Source organism: Fusarium flagelliforme (genome assembly GCF_020744385.1).
Source record: "Fusarium flagelliforme strain FIESC 12 MPI-CAGE-AA-0113 chromosome Unknown B0J16scaffold_1, whole genome shotgun sequence".
Lineage (NCBI taxonomy): Eukaryota > Fungi > Ascomycota > Sordariomycetes > Hypocreales > Nectriaceae > Fusarium > Fusarium flagelliforme.
Window position 1 is genome coordinate 982,735 of NW_025763503.1, and position 18,233 is coordinate 1,000,967.

At 50.5% G+C, this 18,233-nt stretch overlaps 5 protein-coding genes across 5 annotated transcripts; 1 reads left to right on the forward strand and 4 right to left on the reverse strand.

Annotated features, from left to right (window-relative positions):
- Nucleotides 1-236: 236 nt before the first annotated feature.
- B0J16DRAFT_359364 (GNAT acetyltransferase 2-domain-containing protein) lies at nucleotides 237-3,820 on the reverse strand. The gene is made up of 4 exons (XM_046129651.1): nucleotides 3,748-3,820; nucleotides 3,507-3,692; nucleotides 659-3,448; nucleotides 237-607 (listed from the first exon to the last, which is right to left on the reverse strand). Exons 1-4 carry the CDS (start codon nucleotides 3,762-3,764, stop codon nucleotides 397-399), a joined length of 3,204 nt encoding a protein of 1,067 aa, XP_045988322.1. The 5' UTR covers nucleotides 3,765-3,820; the 3' UTR covers nucleotides 237-396.
- A 418-nt stretch (nucleotides 3,821-4,238) lies between these two features.
- B0J16DRAFT_326411 (uncharacterized protein) lies at nucleotides 4,239-5,829 on the reverse strand. Its single transcript, XM_046126005.1, has 2 exons — nucleotides 5,364-5,829; nucleotides 4,239-5,308 (listed from the first exon to the last, which is right to left on the reverse strand). The coding sequence occupies exons 1-2, from the start codon at nucleotides 5,689-5,691 to the stop codon at nucleotides 4,635-4,637; spliced, it is 1,002 nt and encodes a 333-aa protein (XP_045988323.1). The 5' UTR covers nucleotides 5,692-5,829; the 3' UTR covers nucleotides 4,239-4,634.
- Nucleotides 5,830-6,551: 722 nt separating this feature from the next.
- On the reverse strand, nucleotides 6,552-7,716 carry B0J16DRAFT_4168 (uncharacterized protein). Its single transcript, XM_046133629.1, has 3 exons — nucleotides 7,290-7,716; nucleotides 7,059-7,219; nucleotides 6,552-7,001 (listed from the first exon to the last, which is right to left on the reverse strand). The coding sequence occupies exons 1-3, from the start codon at nucleotides 7,307-7,309 to the stop codon at nucleotides 6,658-6,660; spliced, it is 525 nt and encodes a 174-aa protein (XP_045988324.1). The 5' UTR covers nucleotides 7,310-7,716; the 3' UTR covers nucleotides 6,552-6,657.
- A 547-nt stretch (nucleotides 7,717-8,263) lies between these two features.
- Nucleotides 8,264-10,366, reverse strand: B0J16DRAFT_326413 (uncharacterized protein). Its single transcript, XM_046126006.1, has 2 exons — nucleotides 9,772-10,366; nucleotides 8,264-9,476 (listed from the first exon to the last, which is right to left on the reverse strand). The coding sequence occupies exons 1-2, from the start codon at nucleotides 9,985-9,987 to the stop codon at nucleotides 8,652-8,654; spliced, it is 1,041 nt and encodes a 346-aa protein (XP_045988325.1). The 5' UTR covers nucleotides 9,988-10,366; the 3' UTR covers nucleotides 8,264-8,651.
- Nucleotides 10,367-13,838: 3,472 nt separating this feature from the next.
- B0J16DRAFT_4216 (heterokaryon incompatibility protein Het-C-domain-containing protein) lies at nucleotides 13,839-17,152 on the forward strand. Its single transcript, XM_046133834.1, has 5 exons — nucleotides 13,839-14,063; nucleotides 14,123-14,680; nucleotides 14,741-14,920; nucleotides 14,972-15,516; nucleotides 15,572-17,152. The coding sequence occupies exons 1-5, from the start codon at nucleotides 13,940-13,942 to the stop codon at nucleotides 16,928-16,930; spliced, it is 2,766 nt and encodes a 921-aa protein (XP_045988326.1). The 5' UTR covers nucleotides 13,839-13,939; the 3' UTR covers nucleotides 16,931-17,152.
- The last annotated feature ends 1,081 nt before the right edge of the window (nucleotides 17,153-18,233 follow it).

An 18,233-nucleotide genomic window follows, 5' to 3' on the forward strand; every position in this document is an offset into this window, starting at 1 on the left:
ACAGCGTTCTGGCGATAGATCAAGTCTCGAGGTAAGACTAGCAGAGTAAGAATATTGATACCCCTGATTTCCCTTCTTATTTATACGGACACGTTTTGGTGATAGTGACCCAATGCTTTGAGAACAATCCTGACTTGCATGAATAAATGGCTACATAACCTCTCTCGTGAATAAGAATCTAAAGACAGATCTGCCATTTGACAACAAGAATATTAGTTACGATGTCATAGTGATAGATTAGGATAAGTGTCTGTGTATCATCATCACTTGTCCATGCAGTGTACATCTCATCAGCCAGTGGAATCTCTTGACAATAAACGGTATAGATTATGACACGACTGTCTATCAAACAGAACGCCTTTCCCAGAAACAGATTCAGTACACTCTACAACCCATTTAATCCGACTTTTTCGCCCTCTTGCTGCTCTTCTTCTTCTTCTCTCCGAATGCCTCTTCGTACACCTCAGCCGCCGTCTGCTGGCCGGCCTTTCGCTTCTGCTTGGACGACTTCACGCTGACGACAGGGTTTGACTTGCCCTCCTTGGCGGCACTCTTAACTTGCTTTTCGGCATCTTCCCACGCGGGAGCATCGCCCTCAATCTCGTATCTGGTCATGGTTAGCTCTTGTACTTCATTAAGTTTTAGGAGTGTATCTTACTGGTCGAGGGGCAAAGAGTCAATAAGCTCTCTTTGCTTCTTCTTGAGCTCCCTCAGGGCCTCGTCACCACCCTCCTCGAGCTCATCGTCGAGAGTAGTAGCCAGAGGAACGAAACGCTCGTCGATAATCTCGTCGTCATGAGCACCGTCGGCATCCTCGCGCGACACGCCGAGACGCTCGGCTTTGGGAAGCTCGGCATCGACAGCAGTCGAGATAACCTCAGCGAAGTATACAGCCATCTTGCGAACAATCTTGATAAACATGGCAAGGATCGATTGTACGGGCTTGCCCAGTTCGTTGGCAATGACTTCAATGTCCTTTCGCTGCAAGCCGATAGCGAGCAGAATCGCCTGATAAGCTGGTGTCAAGGTGACCTTGCCCTTGAGGCGTCCTGTAAAGTAGAGAAGGGCGATTGTGGGGACGAGATCGAGGATAACGTGGTAGTCGAGCATGTTCTTGGAGTATGAGTCGAGTCGTTTCAGATCGAAAGGAGTCATGTAAACATCAAGATCGGACCTGACCAGTGGTTGAATCTCAACTGTGTCCAGCTGTGCACCGGTATTCGCAGACTCCCGAATGCTAAGGGCTGTACTGGGGGAGAATGCGCGGAACTGATATGAGAGTAGCGACAAGAAACGCTTGTGGAAGTCTCGGGAGAAAGCACCGAGCCAGCTTCGGTCACCACTGTTTTCGAGAGGTCGCAGCATAACACATGTGTGCTCGCCAGTCAGATCGTTGGCTGTCTGTCGCAAGTAGACGGGGGAGAAAGATGCTCTCTTCCAGAACTTGTGAAGAGGGCTAGTCAAACCATAACTCACACCCACGTAGTCAAGCTGGTCGGGCTTCCTTTCCGAGAGCTTAGAGAACAGAGGAGGCATCTTGTTGATGTCTCGCACCTTGATATCGTCATCGAGGAGGTTGGCATTGGCCAGCTCGGCATCGGTAACTCGGGTCATTGTCTCTTCCATAACTTGGTCCTCGTCCTCTGACAGGTTGGCAAAGCGACCCTCGTAGTAATCGACGAGCAGCTCAAGAGCCTTAGTTCCGTATCCCATGGAGACATACTCGGGGTTTGTAGCAATTCGGACAACTCGAGCACCAGAAAGAGAAGCGAAATCCTCATCCTGGAACTGCTGGCTGACCAACCAGGGGATAAGATCACCACTAGGTCGCTGTCCACGGCTCAAACTGTTCAGAACGCTCTGTCTGCTGATCTTTCCTTCAAGCGAAACCTGGATAACACAGAGAGGCTCGGGCAATCTTGCGCTATCCTCAGAAACGGGAGGAACAAGAACGAACAACTCATGCGCAGGCGCATCACTCATAAGCTGAAGGTCATCGGGCGAGTTCTTGTAATGACTGGCAACATACAATGCTACCATTTGTTGCAAGAACTTCTCCGACACAGGGTGGAAGGAGAACAAAGTATCTCGGTTAACGTTCAGAAGTTGGCACTGAGTAGGGTCGGGGCATCCATTAATGTTGGACTTGGACTTGGGCAGAGTCGCGTCAAGGCAAAGCACAGTGTTAAGCCACTTTTCGACGGAATCTCCCTGAGCATATCGGATAGGCTCAGACAGGGTGATCTCACGAAGCTTGCGTCCAGACTGGAACTCCTCAGTCTTTGATGTCTTGCCCGTTGATCGGTCTGTAATCTCCATGCCCTCACCTGCGGTGGAAGCTGTGCGTGACTGATCTCTCAGCTGCTTGATGAGCTTGAGAGAAAGAGAGCGACCTGTACCCTCGTAACCGTTGATGGTGGATGCCATGAAGACCAAGTAAGGACCCATCAGCTTCTTGACAAGAGGCAGAGGAATAGCTGCCGCCTCATCAATAACTACCAGCTCAGCCTGTCCGAGAACATGAGCATCCTGGGGTCGAATGTACTGGATAGTTTGTCGGTGCTGTCGGTGAATGTTGACTCGGACAATAGCCTTGTTAAAGTCGGGGTTGGTGCTCTGGATAATCGAGTAATCGGCATGATCAGCATAACCCAACTCATCAAATCCCTTGAAGACAAACTCGAAAAGAGTCTTCAAGTTTTCGGGAGAAGGCGAAGTAATGAAAATGTTGCTGTATCCATATGCAACAGCAGCTGCGACAGCAACACCCAGGGCCGCAGACTTTCCACGACCACGCGCAGCAGTGAGAGTAACTGTGCTTCGCAGGGTCTTCTCCGCGATAGCGTCTGTGAATGTAACGAGAGCCTTGGCCTGGTCGACAGTCTTGGCGAGAGAAATGAGAGGTCCAACGGGTTGTCGGCCCTCGTTCTGCTCCTTCATTGCTTCGAGCTCAACTTGGGATTCTGTCTTAGCATTATCGAGGTCGGGAGGAGGTAGCTTTTTGACACCCTTGCCACCGGAAATGGGAAGCACGTTCATCTCATCGTCGATAACCAAACAGGAGTCGCAGCTACCCAGGGACAAAATGAATCGTTCGTTGAAACGAGCCACCACATCGTCGTGAGCCTCGGTTCTGTATCGTGAGTGGACGTCCATGGACAGGCTGTAGAGCTGCTTCAGACTGTTCATGCCCTTCAACAGCAATACAACCAGTCCACCGCCTTCGACGGTCTCGATCGTTCGCGCAAGAATGTTGGGTGTGATGGCCTCGAAGTCCTGCAGAATACACATGCCGAAGGTCTGACCGAGAATCTTGTCGGTTTCCTTGTAGTAGGTATATCGGATGTTGTGCAGTGACACAAACAGCTCGAAGGGGTCCTCGGTGTTGGCTTCTCGGATTCCTCGCTTGATCTCCTTCTTGATCTTTTGCTCGCGCTTCTTTCGGTGACTGAAAACGTTCCGTTAGCTACGTCGCAACGAGCGACAGGATGTAAAGAGCTGCTTACCTGGTGAAGCCCAACAGCTTGTTCTTGTAAGCCCACAAGACAGACTTGTTCTGCTTGATATCGAACTGGGACATGATGTAGTGCAGGCGCACGATCACATCTTTGGATCTGTCTCCGACGACGACGAAGAAGCTTCTCTTCTTCTCTTGCAACCCATTTTGAATGAGCGCTGGAATGCGCGAGTCCCTATAATATTGTCAGCTTGATGAAGAAAGCTTGAGAAGCCAAATGAGGTACATACACCGCTTTGCGCTGCATTATTTCAGATTTTTCTACGGCCAATTGCTCTGAAAACACCTGGGCGCAAATGCGATCTCGTCTTCAAGTGGGACCTGGCTCAAAAAATCCAAAATTTTGGCGGTTGATGAATTTCTGCCGGGCGGTCAAGCGTCGGTGAGACAAAGTCGAAGTGGGGCTCTGGCGGATTTAGCTTCCGACCTCACCGAGAACTCTTAGAGTCCGAATATGGTGACGCTCGGTGTAGTTGGTCCTCGATTTCGTATTCCAACTCTCGATTGTGGGTTCCCTATGATACAATAACAGCCCGGGCTACTTGGAAAAACCTGTGACATGAAGTTGACGATATAGTTATGCTTAGCCTGTTGATATAAGTAGATATTAAAGGCTTGAAGTATGGCGTTGTTGGAACTAAAACTTAGATATAAATGTCATCATGTTACTGGCATTGAGTATATATACCTCCCGGAATATTAGGCATTAAACGATAAATGCATCATGTTCATGACTCAACTCATAAAAGTGCCATTATTCTCCTAAAGTCAACCAGATTTCCAAGAAAGCACGAGTTTCGCAGGGAAGAGTCACATGTAGGCAGTAATAAGTGAGGATCATTGAGTGAATTGTACAGATAATGATACATGATTCGTATGTCTGGGCCGATGTCACGGTGAAGAATATCTCGACTGATTTAGAATGATGATTGTTATGCGCGAGTCTATGTAAATATGAAAAGTCTCGGGTCGCAATGCATCCATCCAAACTTGTAGAGAAATCATCACCCTTCATGCCCAGACACCACGAATGAAATATGTCCGAATGCCCCATATGCGAGATAGTGAGAAAATCAGAAACAGGACTCGAACGGTTTGGGGGAATATGTACACATGTCTAAGTTCGATCCAACTTGCGGCGCAGGACTCGCGTCCTCTTCATCAACTTCTTGTACTTCTTCTTCTTCATCTTGAGCTTTCTTTGTCGCTTCACACTGATGGCATGCATATCACGGCGACCCTGGGCCTCGTCGAACTTGAGTTGACGAAGGGCCAGGCGCTCAAGAAAGCTCCGCGGTTGATCCTGCATGATTCGGGGGCTGTGGGCCATGATACGAATCTGACCATCGGGGTCGGTAGACTCCTCAATTGTGAAGAGGGCCTTGTAGACGCGGTGTTGGGGAACATCCTCCACGGCCTCGGCTTCCGCAATAGCACTTTCTGACTCGCCAGCAGCCTGGGCTTGAGGCAGAGGAGGGGGTCGGAAAGGTAGGAATTCGCCGGACATAGTATCGATCTGGAGGTACATGCTCGACTCGGTGCCGTCGGGGTTCTTGATATCAACCTTGTGCATAACTTCCTGTCCCTCTTGCCCACCAATAGTCATCTGAGCCATAGGACCCTCCAGTTGCTCGATAGTGCTAGAGAGAGTCGATTCGGTATCGGCCATCTTGTTGTTCCTGGTTCGTGCGGCGAAGATGGAGGCAAAGTGCTCATCGGACACAGCTCGGGGCATGGTTTGAGTAACAGAGATAGGTCTGTGTAGCGAGAAGAAACTTGATAGACCAAGGGCTGAGCCTGTTAGCAATCGTGCTAGATATTCCATTAGAGCATCCTGGATTCCTACCTTCTTGTGACATGTGATGCGTGTTGGGAACGCTGGGTAGCTTCTTCATAGAAGCCGCTCGATCGGAGGCATCCTTGTTGCTCTTGCGCTTTCGCTTCTCGCTGCCAGACTTGGGCGTTGCGGTGGCGGGAACCGACTGGCCGGCTGAGATCTCGTTGGAGCCATTATCGGATTTGGAGGGTTTCGAGGAGGAATATCGTCGCTGCTGATTTTGAATAAAGATAGGAGTGGTCTTTACAGTGGCTGAAGCGATGGAAGACACGACGCCGGTCTGAGGGGTAGAGGAGGCGGCTGAGGCGACGATACGGCGCACCGATGAAGGCAACATGATGAGTTACCAGGTGCGGAGGAACCGCAGAGTCTGGGAGGTGAGGAGAGGGGCGGTTTTAGAGGTCAGGACGAGTTCCTGATGTTGTTCGGTTGTATCTTCAAACCCGGATTTGGCCGCCTGGGAAAAGGCTGCGCTGCGATGAACAGGGTTTCAGACGCTAACTATTTGTGGCCTAAGGCAGCGATAACGGCAACTCTGAGCTAGTGACATAAAAGACATCAGACTATGAGCATGATGTTCTATTTCCATATATGATATTGAATCTGGTTTGTCTTTATTCACCTCTATTCCACATATCTTGCCATGTAATCACTTGCAAGACTCATGTTTTTGGAATTGTATTCGTAATGCCTTTTTAATTGAGTTTATCATCTTGAAAGGTCTCGATGATCGACCTGTACTATTTCTGTCTGCCCACGTCGCCCCCAGGCGCCCAGCATTCTAAACACGGACCGTACCCCAACCACTGCAGCTGGTTTCATCACGGGGCTTTCTCCGCACTTACGGCAGGGCAGTGAGAACCTGGAAGTGACTCAAAATGGCGGGAAACGCAAGCCTACGGCGGTTATCATGGGCCACTGCCCCGGGCACCGATCTCGACTGATAGCCGATCCAGGACAGCCCGGACATCGATTGCCGCTGTATCATGAGTCTTGGCAGAACATCGCGTGCTTAAGATAAGCCGCATGAGACCCATCAAGTATCCATTAGAGTGAGAAGTCATGTGCTTTTTTGATGGCTTATTATACATGGGTATAGCATCTATCGAAACGCGGTCAAATCCTTTGAATACACCGCATGGCTTCTTTCCTTCTGCGCCGTTTATACCCCAAACCCTGTGAAAGTAAACCCAGTCAACTCATGTGAAAGCAGAACATCAGCCTGATACGTGTATAAAGACAATGCGTCTATGTCTATAGAAGGACGAGCGGCAAGGCGATTCTTTCAGCGATAGGCTGTTGTTTATTGGGAGTTGACCCAGCTCAAGTAGGAGTTCCAGCCAATCGCGATGATGTTGGCAAAGAAAAGACGATACTGCAAGGGAATGAGCGAGAAGTTGATGACCTGGACAGCAGGCCAGAGCATCCAGTTTGCCTTCAAAGCAGGCCACCACGTCTTGTTGATGCGCTCCTTCGCACTCTTGCCTTCCATGGTGGCCATGCTACCAAGAAAGACACCGATCATGACAGGCGCAAAGCCAAGCTGGTCGCAAGCGACGCGGGTGAGGACCTCGGCCTTCTTGTTCGGCACGTTGACCCTTCGAGCAAGGAAGGAAAACCAAGTAGTAGCGACAGGACCGAAAACAACTGCCAAGAGTCAATATCTGTCGAGTAGCTGATCAAGGGAACCCAGGGGATACTCACAGCCACCGTAGAGAGCCATACGGCCTGTTCGAATCATGTCATGCTTCTGAACACCCTTCTTCTCAACAAGCTGCTGAGCTGTAACATCACCTGTAGCAAAAAGGAATGCAGTGGTTACACTCTGAGTAAGCAGTGGGCGTGCAGCCAACCTGGCGTTGTACCTGGATATAGATCAGTACGGACGCTATCATGATGTATGCTTGAATTTGAAATTGGCTTGAATAGACCTACCAACGAATGAAAGAAGCCATTATGATGAAGTGGTTTTGAAAGATAGATGTCTCTTTCGGGAGTAGTCGAAGTTTAATAATCTTTTCGAGAGAAGATTGACAGTGGTTAGAGAATCCGTTTCTCGCAAGCCACAACGTTAGATGGGCAAGATGCGCCTATAGGAAGACGAGCGACTCGACTTGTCGAGGGTGACTGGTTGTAGAGTAACGTCCCTAGGATTCAGAGGACTGAAATGCGAAAGAGCACTCTTGAAGGAGATCGTCTTATAGAGCGGGTAGAGAAAGGCTTGACGTTTAAGCACTGGGGCAGGTGAAGACGATTGAAGCTGCAGATGCAAAGGGCATGACGTAGCAGAGGCGCTTTGATAGAGGTTAACTGTCACTCTTGCACGTTTCTCGCATTTAGCCTCAAGCTGACCTGACCTGGGGCTCCAGACTTTTTGTGTCCCACTGCGGGAGCTGGCGATCTTCTAGGGGCACGTCCCGATAAGAGTGGGAGCACGGTTACATGCACACCGATAACTGATTGTGGAAATGATGTCTCGAAATCCGTTGACCTTTCCAGCAATACCACTAAAGACGCAGGTAGGTACTGAAACAATTAGCTTCTGGAAAGCTGCTGCGGAACTTCCAGTTTAAGTTACTCTCAGCAGATACCTCATGGATAGCCCTTGAAAGAATAGGTATCTTTAAATAGGAAAACAGGTCATAACTGCGTTATCACTGTGGAGTCGCAATGGAAGGACTTATACCAACGTTAGGTAGTATAAGGTACTGTGAGATAGCCATCTGGTCGATGCAGTTGTTGAATAGCTGCTTCTTACGCGTGACAACAGATATCTACTCAATTATAGTCTTGATACACCAAATCTACAATGGCATAGTAATTTCCTTACTCAGTCAGGCCCGTCCCAAGTACTGGCCTGGTTATTCTGCGGCTAGAAATATGCTGTTAGACATACGGACACCAAGCCACTTATCAAAGTATAGCATCAACACGGTTGATTTAACAAATGCTTCAATGAGTTTGCTTTATTCATGCTATCATTGCCGCATCTTTGTGCGCTTCAAAACAACATAGGCATCGCATCGTACACAATCCAGTGAATCTCACTCCTCCCAGCCGTTTCGTTGAGAACCCAGATTTTACCCTCCCAAGGTAACAATAACCCATGTGAAATATGGGTAAGCAATAGACAACTCCTCTAAACTCCGACAAGCCACCCTATGTATGTATATAACAGTCTCCTTAGGTATCTTGCATCTTGCCAGCAGTGATTCTGTGGCAGGAGCTTAACGGAGAGCTGCTGAAAGCCAAGATAAACCAATGCCAAGTGAGAAAGAGAAAACAGACGAAGGGTAATTAAGAGCTCTTAGTCTTCTTGCGACCCGACTTCTTGGGCTCCTCCTGAGGCTCGGCGGCGGCTGCTGCCTTGGTAGACCGTCTACGCTTCTTGTCAGGGCTGGCAGGGGCAGGCTTCTCTTCAGCAGCAGCAGGAGTAGCGACCTTGCGCTTGCGACCACCGGCAGCCTTCTTGGGGGTCTTGGCAGGGGTCTCGGCCTCCTCAGGCTCTTCAGCAGCAGGGGCAGCAGCCACAGCCTGGAGCTGCTCAGCAAGGGCATCCTGATCGTTGGCAGGCGCTTCAGTTTGGGTGACATCCTTGAGCTCAGGCATGGGGATCTGGAAATCCTCGGCATACTTCAGTGCCTCCTCATCAGTCATGCCCTTGGCAAGAGGGTTGCCATTCTTGTAAGAATGAACACGGGCGTTGTAGAGACGGAGGTTGTACTGGTAAGCATTGTTCCAGCCCTGCTTCTCATGGGGTCCCATGTGTGCCCATCGTCGCTGGCCCTCCTCCTGGACGGCACCCTTGGGTGCTTCAGTGCCTAGGTCGTTGGCAATGATGGAACGAGCGTGTTGCATGTACAGGAAGTAGGGAGTCAAGGGGCGCTTGGGAGCGTTAGGGTCAATGGTTCGCTTCTTGCGTTCCTTCTTCTCCTCAACAGGAGGTGCCAGCTCAGCAGGCTGGATGCTAATAAGCTGCTGAGCAGCTTGCTCAAAGTTGGCGAGAAGGTTGTCTTGGGAGCCCTCGGCGGTAGGCTCGCCAAGGAGAAGGTTGGTCTGGCGAACATAGTCGGCAGTGAAAGAGCGCAAGAGCTCAAGAATGGTAGTCAAGCGACCAACAGCCTGGACGAGGTTAGAATTTGTTCTCAAATATCTTAGACACAGTTTGTAGTGCGGCGCAGGGAAGTCGGGTGTAAGTGAGTCGGTGGGGAGCTACAGTGGGTACAAAGGCATTGTGGGGTAGAGCTACTGTGAACTTGCAAAGACTCGAGTTGCGACGAGCTTTCTGACAACGCGCCTTCGCCTTGTCTAAGCCCGAGGACTCCTCGAGTCGAGTTGACAGGACTTGAGCGCGTTGTTGTCCAAGTAAAGTGTGTGGTAGAATATCAGAAAACCAGATGAAAATTAAAAGACTTACCGAATCGCGAACGCGAAGGAAGCTGTCGTTATCAACGACGCGCTGGGGCATCACGGCCTGAGGGGGAGCTGCGATAGCAGCGGGCATGGGAACGGCCATCGCTTGAGGGACGGCAGCGATAGGCTGGGGGTGTTGAGGGTATTGCTGAATGTGCTGAGGCATGGGGACGGGAGCAGGTTGCTGCTTCTCGACAGCTGTCTTCTTGGGGCGAGCCATTTTGATTTATGTGAAGATATTTGAAGTTGGGTAGTGATGCGACAGATCTGCTGGTATAGACTTCACCCGAAGCTATACAGAGACGATTTGTGGCGGGCAGACGGACGGTTCAAAAAACGCGATTAGTCTGTAGTGGACGCGACGCAGTGTTTTGCTGTGCGAAGTATCAAGGCGGGCAAATTCAGGCGGCTTTGGCGCGTTGATGGGAATAAGGATGCAGCGATTTACTGAGAAGTGCTGGAAGACGAGAGTGCTGAGAGTACTGAAGAACGGGGGGAAAGTCAGAACGGGCGCGGGGTGGGCGGTGCGCTGAATATGTAGGGGCCAGGTGCCACGCGCAATCAGTAACTGCTCGCTAAGGCGGGGGCGTCAGAAAAATAGGTAGCGCCTAAGAAAAAAAAAATCACTTCAAAAATTAAATAAGGGAAAAATAAAAAGGGAAGAGCTGCAGCAGGCGCGTGTTTTTAGTGGTCGAGCGCCGATTGATTGGCTGTAACACACCCGCTCGAGTGGCCCCCCGAGTCGCCCGCCTAGGCCACCAGAACACAATTAAAAAATTTCACCACTCAGGCGGGGGCTTGAAAATGGGGCCTGAGGAAAGCTGCACAGGAAGCCCGCCCGTCCAGTTCCAGGTTCCCTCTCAGTCCTTTCTTTACCTACAGCAGCACCTTCTGTGACCCTTTGTCCCGCGGCAACCGACCTGGCCGCTCTTACGGAACCCACCGAATTCTTGGGCTTAGCGGACTGTCGCAGGCTCAAAGTAACATCCAAGGCTCACACAATGAATGTCCCGTAAATACTCCAACGCCAGGCTCTACCAGCCCAAACCTCCAGCTTCTATTTTCTGTAGGTAGCCCGTAGACGGCAACTACCTTCCAGTGCACTTTCCCTGAATTACCTGCTGCACAAACAGCACAGCGCAGTGCCAAAATTGATACCCAGTGAAGAGGCAAGAGCAACCCAATGCAATTCACGCCTGGCTTTTGTAAGTCTGGACGGGAATCTCTTCGCGTCTATCAGTCAAACCTTGACACTCACAATCCCAAACACAACACACCCAAGCGAAGACGCGCAAACATAACGGGCCAAATGAACCTTCGAGCGAGGATCGCTGACTGGTCAATCACCCATTCCCAGCGAGGGAACAAGTCTTCCGCCCGCTCAGTCGTGCAGCCTCTTGGGTGCTACTGCTGCAAGTGCGGAATTCTCAACGTTAAATGTATCGCGTCTGTACTCGTCTAATATTTTTCGTCTTTGGGCATCAACATCGAGGATTACTTCGCTATCTCCTCTACTCTATACGTGTGCTCATTATGATGGTAGCAATGTTGGTTGTACGTGCATCGCAAATTCGTTGCCAAAATGGACTTACAGCGCCTTCGAGGCCCCTCGCGATCACAATCGCCAAAGCTATGATATTCCAGTGATACCAGCAAAATACTCATTCAGCGATCGTCCTAGCGCTTTACATGACGCCTCCCAGGGCATGCCGGAACGATGTGTCACTGTCACACCCTGAGGAGTGTGCTGCCCTCCACTCACCGCCTCAAAGCCCAATCCGCGAGCGCCTTCACCTGCTGAGGTTGCTGGAAACTGATCAGGCGGGGTCATTCCAGCACCTTCACCCTTGGCCTGTTAGCCTGTACATTTCAGCACGATGAGCCAGGGGGCACACATGGAATGACGACCACTACTGGCGCTCAAAGTTCGAGGCTCTTTTCAGGCACTTGGCGTCCCCCCAGCGTGCCGCTGTGCGACGAAAACTCCGCAACTCTCCAGCAGAGCCGAACCCTGATGATGCCTGATCGAGCTACGAGCAACCTCCTGTCCGGGCAGTTCAGTTATTCAGGTTGTTGGTGCGAGACACTGCTTTGTTCTACGATAGGATCTAGCATGTGGCGCATCTGCCCCTGCGCTCGTTTCCATTTCACGCTTTATCAGACATTAATTGAGTGCTGTGATATTAATTCAATTAGCATCCACGGGTACCTAGTTTCAGCGCATCTGAGCAGCTTGCGGTCGCGAACGTCCAACTAGAAGCCCTTTGCCTTTCTTCTCGCAACGGTGACGCTTGGAGTACAGCACAGTTGTTGAAGGCCCAAAACCACCACTGAAAGCATTCCTTGATAGCTGTTGTAGCATCATAAAAAACTGCCATGTTCGACAAAGCTACCTATATCATGAACCATTTCTGACCTGGTAGCAATTCCTTAAATGAGAACTGGCCAATTTGCATTATCAGCAGCCCATAGCCGAGGGGGTGGCCTTTGCCAGAGTATGATGGTAGGTTAAGAATATAGATTCCAAGCAAGACAAGTATGAGCGTAGTGTCTTCGTTCTCTAAAGACCCGAATAGACACACTCGCCGGCTCAAGCATATGGGAGTACCTTGATGACCTTCTGTCTGTTTGATGCCGCGTAGCCTCTTGTTGAGAACCTTAACCCCACCAGCTGGATGTTCTCGAGTCTTATAAAGAGACAAACGCGTCTTTGATCTCAATGCTGTGTTTCTGCGATCATTCAGTCCCTAGCTGGTCTGACTGTCAATCCATCAGCCACGTCTCGGATAGCATCGTGCTATAATTGTGTTATCCCGCTATGCTACCTAGTATGTTTCTCTACCACCTATGGAACTTCAAGCTGGGCCGTTTTTAACGCGCCGCATCTAGGTACATACAATACCTACATAGGTACTGCCTTGAAATACCGCGACGCCCGTCCAAGTGTTCTTCGCAAACTTGTCATTCTTCAAGCTTGATAGAAAGTGCATCGTCAATATCGTCCAAAAGTGCCGTTGATGTACCTATCATTCATTGTTTGGAGACTTTGAAGTTCTGTCTTGTCGCATTGCTTTAAAGTCAGACGCGATGGAGGGGTAGCGCAACCCCTCAGTACAGTAGCAAGAAAGGCCGATGGGAGGATGCATTTGCGCCTGGATCACCACCTCGAGGCTGATACTGGGATTCCAGTTAAAACTGTGTGACAACATTCAGGGACTCACGAGGTATGTTCTCATAGAGCCTGTGAGGTCCTGATTCCTGTTCCTAGCCTTGCAATAGCTAATGTCTGATCAGTGACCAGCTTCATTATTCCGGCAACCACGCGTTTCTTGTTAAGCTTCATTCGACGTCAGCCAATAGCCCCATCTACTCGCGTTACAGACCCTTGTTATTGCCATCATGGAGGGGTGAAGTACTTGTTCCCGCACCATCAACACACCAAAAATACGTGTACTGGACCCCTGTCGCAGCTTGCAAAAGCTTACCCCAGCTCTCTTTGCCCCTCGATCCATTCATTCTCTAACGTTGCGGGCCCTGAAAGCTTGCGCATGAAATTATGAAATCATGCTTGGCACGATGCAAAGCAGCAGACCAGGCAGACCAGACCATTTCTTGACTGCCGGTTGATCGCCCGGGAAAACTGGATTTCGTTAGGAACTTTTACAGTAGCTGCTATCGGATCTCAAGATTGAGTCAGCTTAGGGAGGCAGCCGGACCCCCTTCTGCGCTGTTAGCTTAGCGCTGTAAGAGGTGAGGTGGCTTGGTCTGTCTTGTTGAGGTAGCAGTTGGTATCCTGAAGATGGTCTGGACAAATGATGTGAGCTCCAGTGTTTCGGTTGGTTTCCTTAGATCGGGCCATCTGTTTGTCACTGGAGGACAGACCATGGTCGGGAGCTGAAGCTGCGTCACTAGCTGAGCTCCAATCGACGGCTGCCCCTCAGTTAGTGAGGTCCCCTCCACCTTCACCATCCATCCTCCACCGACTCCCTGTTTTCTTCTTCTTTTCCTACTTCAATATCGTATTCCCCTGGAGTTCTTTCTCTTCCTTTTTGCAAACTCATTGACGATACTGTACGCCTTTCTGCTAGCTCAGAAGGGGTTCTTTCCTTTGCAGTCTTTGTAACACAACACCAATCTGCTATCTGGGACACTCCCAGCAGTGAACCACCACAATGTTCACTCTCAGATCTCACAGCCTCCTGGTGGGGCTTGTTATCCTCGTTGCTCTGGCCTCGCCGGCTTTTGCTTTCGGAGCTGGTAACATTGCCTCAATCTCCAAGGTTGAAGGCCAAAACTGTAAGTATTTCACATGCACAGAACCAGGAGCATCAACGGCTGACTGACTTCACTTACAGGGCGTCACGGTGATATCACAGATGCACTCCTGATCCTTTCCCAGGCTCAGGCCCTCAACGGCAAGAAGTTCAACAAAATCAACGTCTCTCGTGTCTACTTCGGAAACTGGCTTCGAGATTATTCCCAAGCTATCGATGTCGGTACCGTCAAGTCTGTTTCTGCTGAGGCCATTCGCCTTCTGCTCTGCGTCCTCGGCTTCATGACCTTCGGCTATGGCTCCGGCGAGTTCGAGGTCACTGCCGAACGACTGGGCTGCTACCGTCCCGAGGACCACATCGACAACCCCAAGGATTACGCCGAGAACGTTGATGCTCGTCAGTACGATGAGCGCCTTCGAGGCCCAATCGACGAAGAACGAGAGCTGTCTGTCGATCCCGAGACAGGCATGAAGAACTACATTGCAAACGAGCGTGCCCGTTGCATGACTTCCGCCAGGCACATCAAGAAACTCTTTACTGGCACCATCGAGCTTGCTCGTCGATACAAGGACTCTCGACGAAAGGCGGACAAGTACGAGGCTCTTCGCCTTATGGGAACTGGATTGCATTGTCTGGAGGGTAAGTAGAGCAAGCTGCGTTCCAACTGTCTAAGCAAAGGCTAACATGACTGCAAATTAGATTTCTTTGCCCACAGCAACTACTGCGAGCTTGCCCTCATTGAGCTGGGTGAACGCGATACTTTCGCCCATGTCGGCCGCGATACCGAAATGGAGATCGAGGGTGCTCGTGGACCAGTCTACCCCGTTGTCACAGGTACTTTCGGTGGTGTTGACTTCCTGCACTCCGTCACTGGTGAAGGTTAGTAATATGAATTTATGGATAGGAAAGGAGTAGCGCTAACCATTTCAGTTTCCGACAAGTTGACCCAGAACGAGATTGAGGAGCTTGAGGGTACTCTACAGCAAGGTGCCAAAACTGACACCAGCATGCTTCGCGATCTGTTGGATAAGATCCCTGATGGTATCTTTGGCGATAAGCACCAGAGTGACCGAGTTGATGAACTCCAAAACAACGCTGCTGCTGCTCAGATGGAGAACACAAGCGTCTCTCCTCGCGACCCCGAGGAGTTCACTCAATACATCCAGAATGTCTTTAAGCAAGTCATGCCCGCTATTGAATTCCACGACGACATCATGAAGAGCATTTCAGGCGCTATGGAGAGAATCCCCGTGCTGCCCAAGATCATCGAGCAGCTGGAGGAGCAGCTCTCTGTCTTCATCTTCTCCATCATTGCTCCTTTCATCGTTCCTCTCATTCAACAGATCCGCAATGAGCTCAAGACCGGTTCTGAAGAGATCATCGCGAGCAGTGAGCGTGAGCAGCACATCGTTTTCAACAATGATCGATCTACCGACCCCACTCACTCCATGCTCTCCAAGGATCACTTCTCTAACGTAAGTCCAGTCTCATAGCCTGATATATATGCACGACAAACTAACTCAATGGCAGATTCTCAACGAAATTGCTGGTCGAAATGCTGCCTCTATGGTCCAATGGGTCGTCCCCCAGCTCATGGATGCCATCGATGACGAGAGTACCGATGTGGATAGACTCCTCGACGACATCGTCAACGGTGTTCTGCACCATCCCGCTCAGCGAGACCTTGGAAGCCGTAAGGCTCAGGAAGGTCGTCATCGTTTCTTCGCGGGCGTCGAGGAGTGGTGGCGAGAGATGGGTGACGGCCAGCGTGAGGATTATCGTCGCAAGCTGACCCGCGATGGTGTCCAAAACGGCGAAAACCACAAGGAGGGTGTCCATGATACTGGCCACGGCCACGGATGTGCTGGCAAGCTTAAGATGCGCAAGCTGTACGGCGGTGGTCCTGAGACTCTCGAGGACAAGATTGCTGGTGCTGCGGCCGACGCCATCTTCAAGGGTGCTACTGGTGCCCTCTCTGGACTAGTTGAGCAGAACACTGGCTACAAGATGCCCTCTTCTTCCCATAAGGAGGAGAAGGAAGAGGGTGGTCTTAGTGGCTTCCTCAACCAAGCAAGCTCGCTTCTTGGCGGCGCTTTCAACGATGATGAGACTAAGCGACAATCCAGCAGCCGCCGCGAAGACGATGGCTCGTACACCAAGACTGAAACCGAGTATGGTCATCACGGCAACCGTTACGGTCAGGCCGAGTACTCTCAGACTCAGCGTCCTGACGGTAGCCAACATGAGGAGTACCGTCGATATGAGCAGCGGGACTCTTCAGATGGTCGCCACACTGGTGGCTACGGGTACGAGGAGCGAACTGAGACTCATCAAACCTACTCTGGAGGCTATGAGCAGCGAACTGAGCGACAGGAGTACTACGGCTCGAACGAGGAGAGCCACGGTCGTCGTCGTGATGATAACGATGGTGGCTATGGTGGTCGTCGTCACGAGGAGAGCAGCTACGGCGGCAGTAGTGGTTATGGACGTCAAGAAGAGAGCAGTTATGGCCGTCAAGAGCAAAGCAGCTACGGTGGTGGCTACGGCGGTCGTCAAGAGGAGAGCAGCTATGGCCGCCAGGAACAGAGTAGCTATGGTGGTGGCTACGGTGGTAGCAGCGGCGGCTACGGTCGTCAAGAAGAGAGCAGTTATGGCCGTCAAGAGCAGAGCGGCTACGGTGGTGGTAGTGGCTATGAGCGTCGAGAAGAGGGTGGTTATGGCGGTGATAGCTACGGCCGCCGGGACGATAACGGTTACGGCGGAGGCTCTGCTGATGACTATGTTCGACAGAGCTCGGGAGGCCATAACCGTGAGCGCCGTGGAAGCCGTGGAAGCCGTGACAACGATCAGTATGGTGATAACGGCTACGGTGGTGACCGACGCTGGTAAGAACCAGGATCACTCTGCTTGGAAAGTCTTTGGCCCAAAGGCCTTGATTTACTAGGTACCTACACAGGGTCGAGTCCTAATGGAAGAAAAAGCAATGACAATAACGATTATTTAAGCCCGGCAAAGAACACATGTGAATCTTGAGAAGTCCGTCAGGGCAGTCGTCGTAGCAAGCTATTCCAGCTAGTCAAGCAGTTTCAACTGAGTACTGGCTACCGGTGTTGCTCGCTTTGAGGGCATGTCCTGCTTCTTCCTGGGGCTACACCGCTCACTATGCCGTTCATGCCAATCAATCCTGCTGATGGTGATTGCTGTCGATCTTTGACCTATGAATGAGACCCAACATCATACATACAGCACTACGCTTCTCTACAGTGTCGAGTGGGTATGAGAAAACGACGTCCTCTAAGCTTACGATAATGAAACAAGAATTTAAGAGTTAGGCTAAGCTAGCATAAAGCGATCAAAAATGGGTTGTCTCTTATGCTCGACGTTCAATCTTTCTGATACACTGATGTTCTGTGTACATCTCCAGGATATGTTCAAAAGAAGTTGATTGCGCGAGCATCCCCCATCCCTCCCCTCCACCTCAGACCGAAATAGGCAGTGAGTGTAAGGCATAACGTCAGGCTCATCCATCCTCAACGCGATTCGTAGATGTACCACGTGTAACTCAGATGACGCTTTGGTTCGCTTGAAAGACAAAGATTTTCGTTTAGCTATCCTACTGCGTTGTGAGAGAATGAATGGTCTTACATTCAGATCTACCTTATCTTTGAGTGAGCTGATTGTGATGATGCTAGTATCTCTCCTAGTAGAATAGCGTGCCTCAGGCTTCGTGGATCTGGATAGCTTTACCCGCTTCTGATTACGTCAAGTGGCGTAGCACGATAAGACAAGGATTCTTTTACCTTGTCTGCAGGGCCAGGGGGTGCAAAGGATAGAAATCTGGCTATGGTTGGTTAGATTGAGAAGAAAGCCAGTGGAGCGATTCAAGGCAGCCGAATTGTAACAGATACTCCCGCGGGTGGTTAGAAGACCTTGCTGTAGCATACAGCTTCAAAACAGGTACGGCAGATGAATTAGGTACGATCAGGGTATCAGACAATTCAACCTCAACCTTGGAAGTTCGACAACTGTTCTGCAGCATCTTGGCATCCGAAACTCACTAAGCATAGAATCTTGCCGGTTTGCCGAGATAGCTCCCTTTCCCTCTGCCAGCCCCAGGACCCTCGAATCAGTGATAGTCAGTCAACTTGCCTGTCTTGGTGTTTTGAATCAAAAGTTCTCGTACAGTGCACAT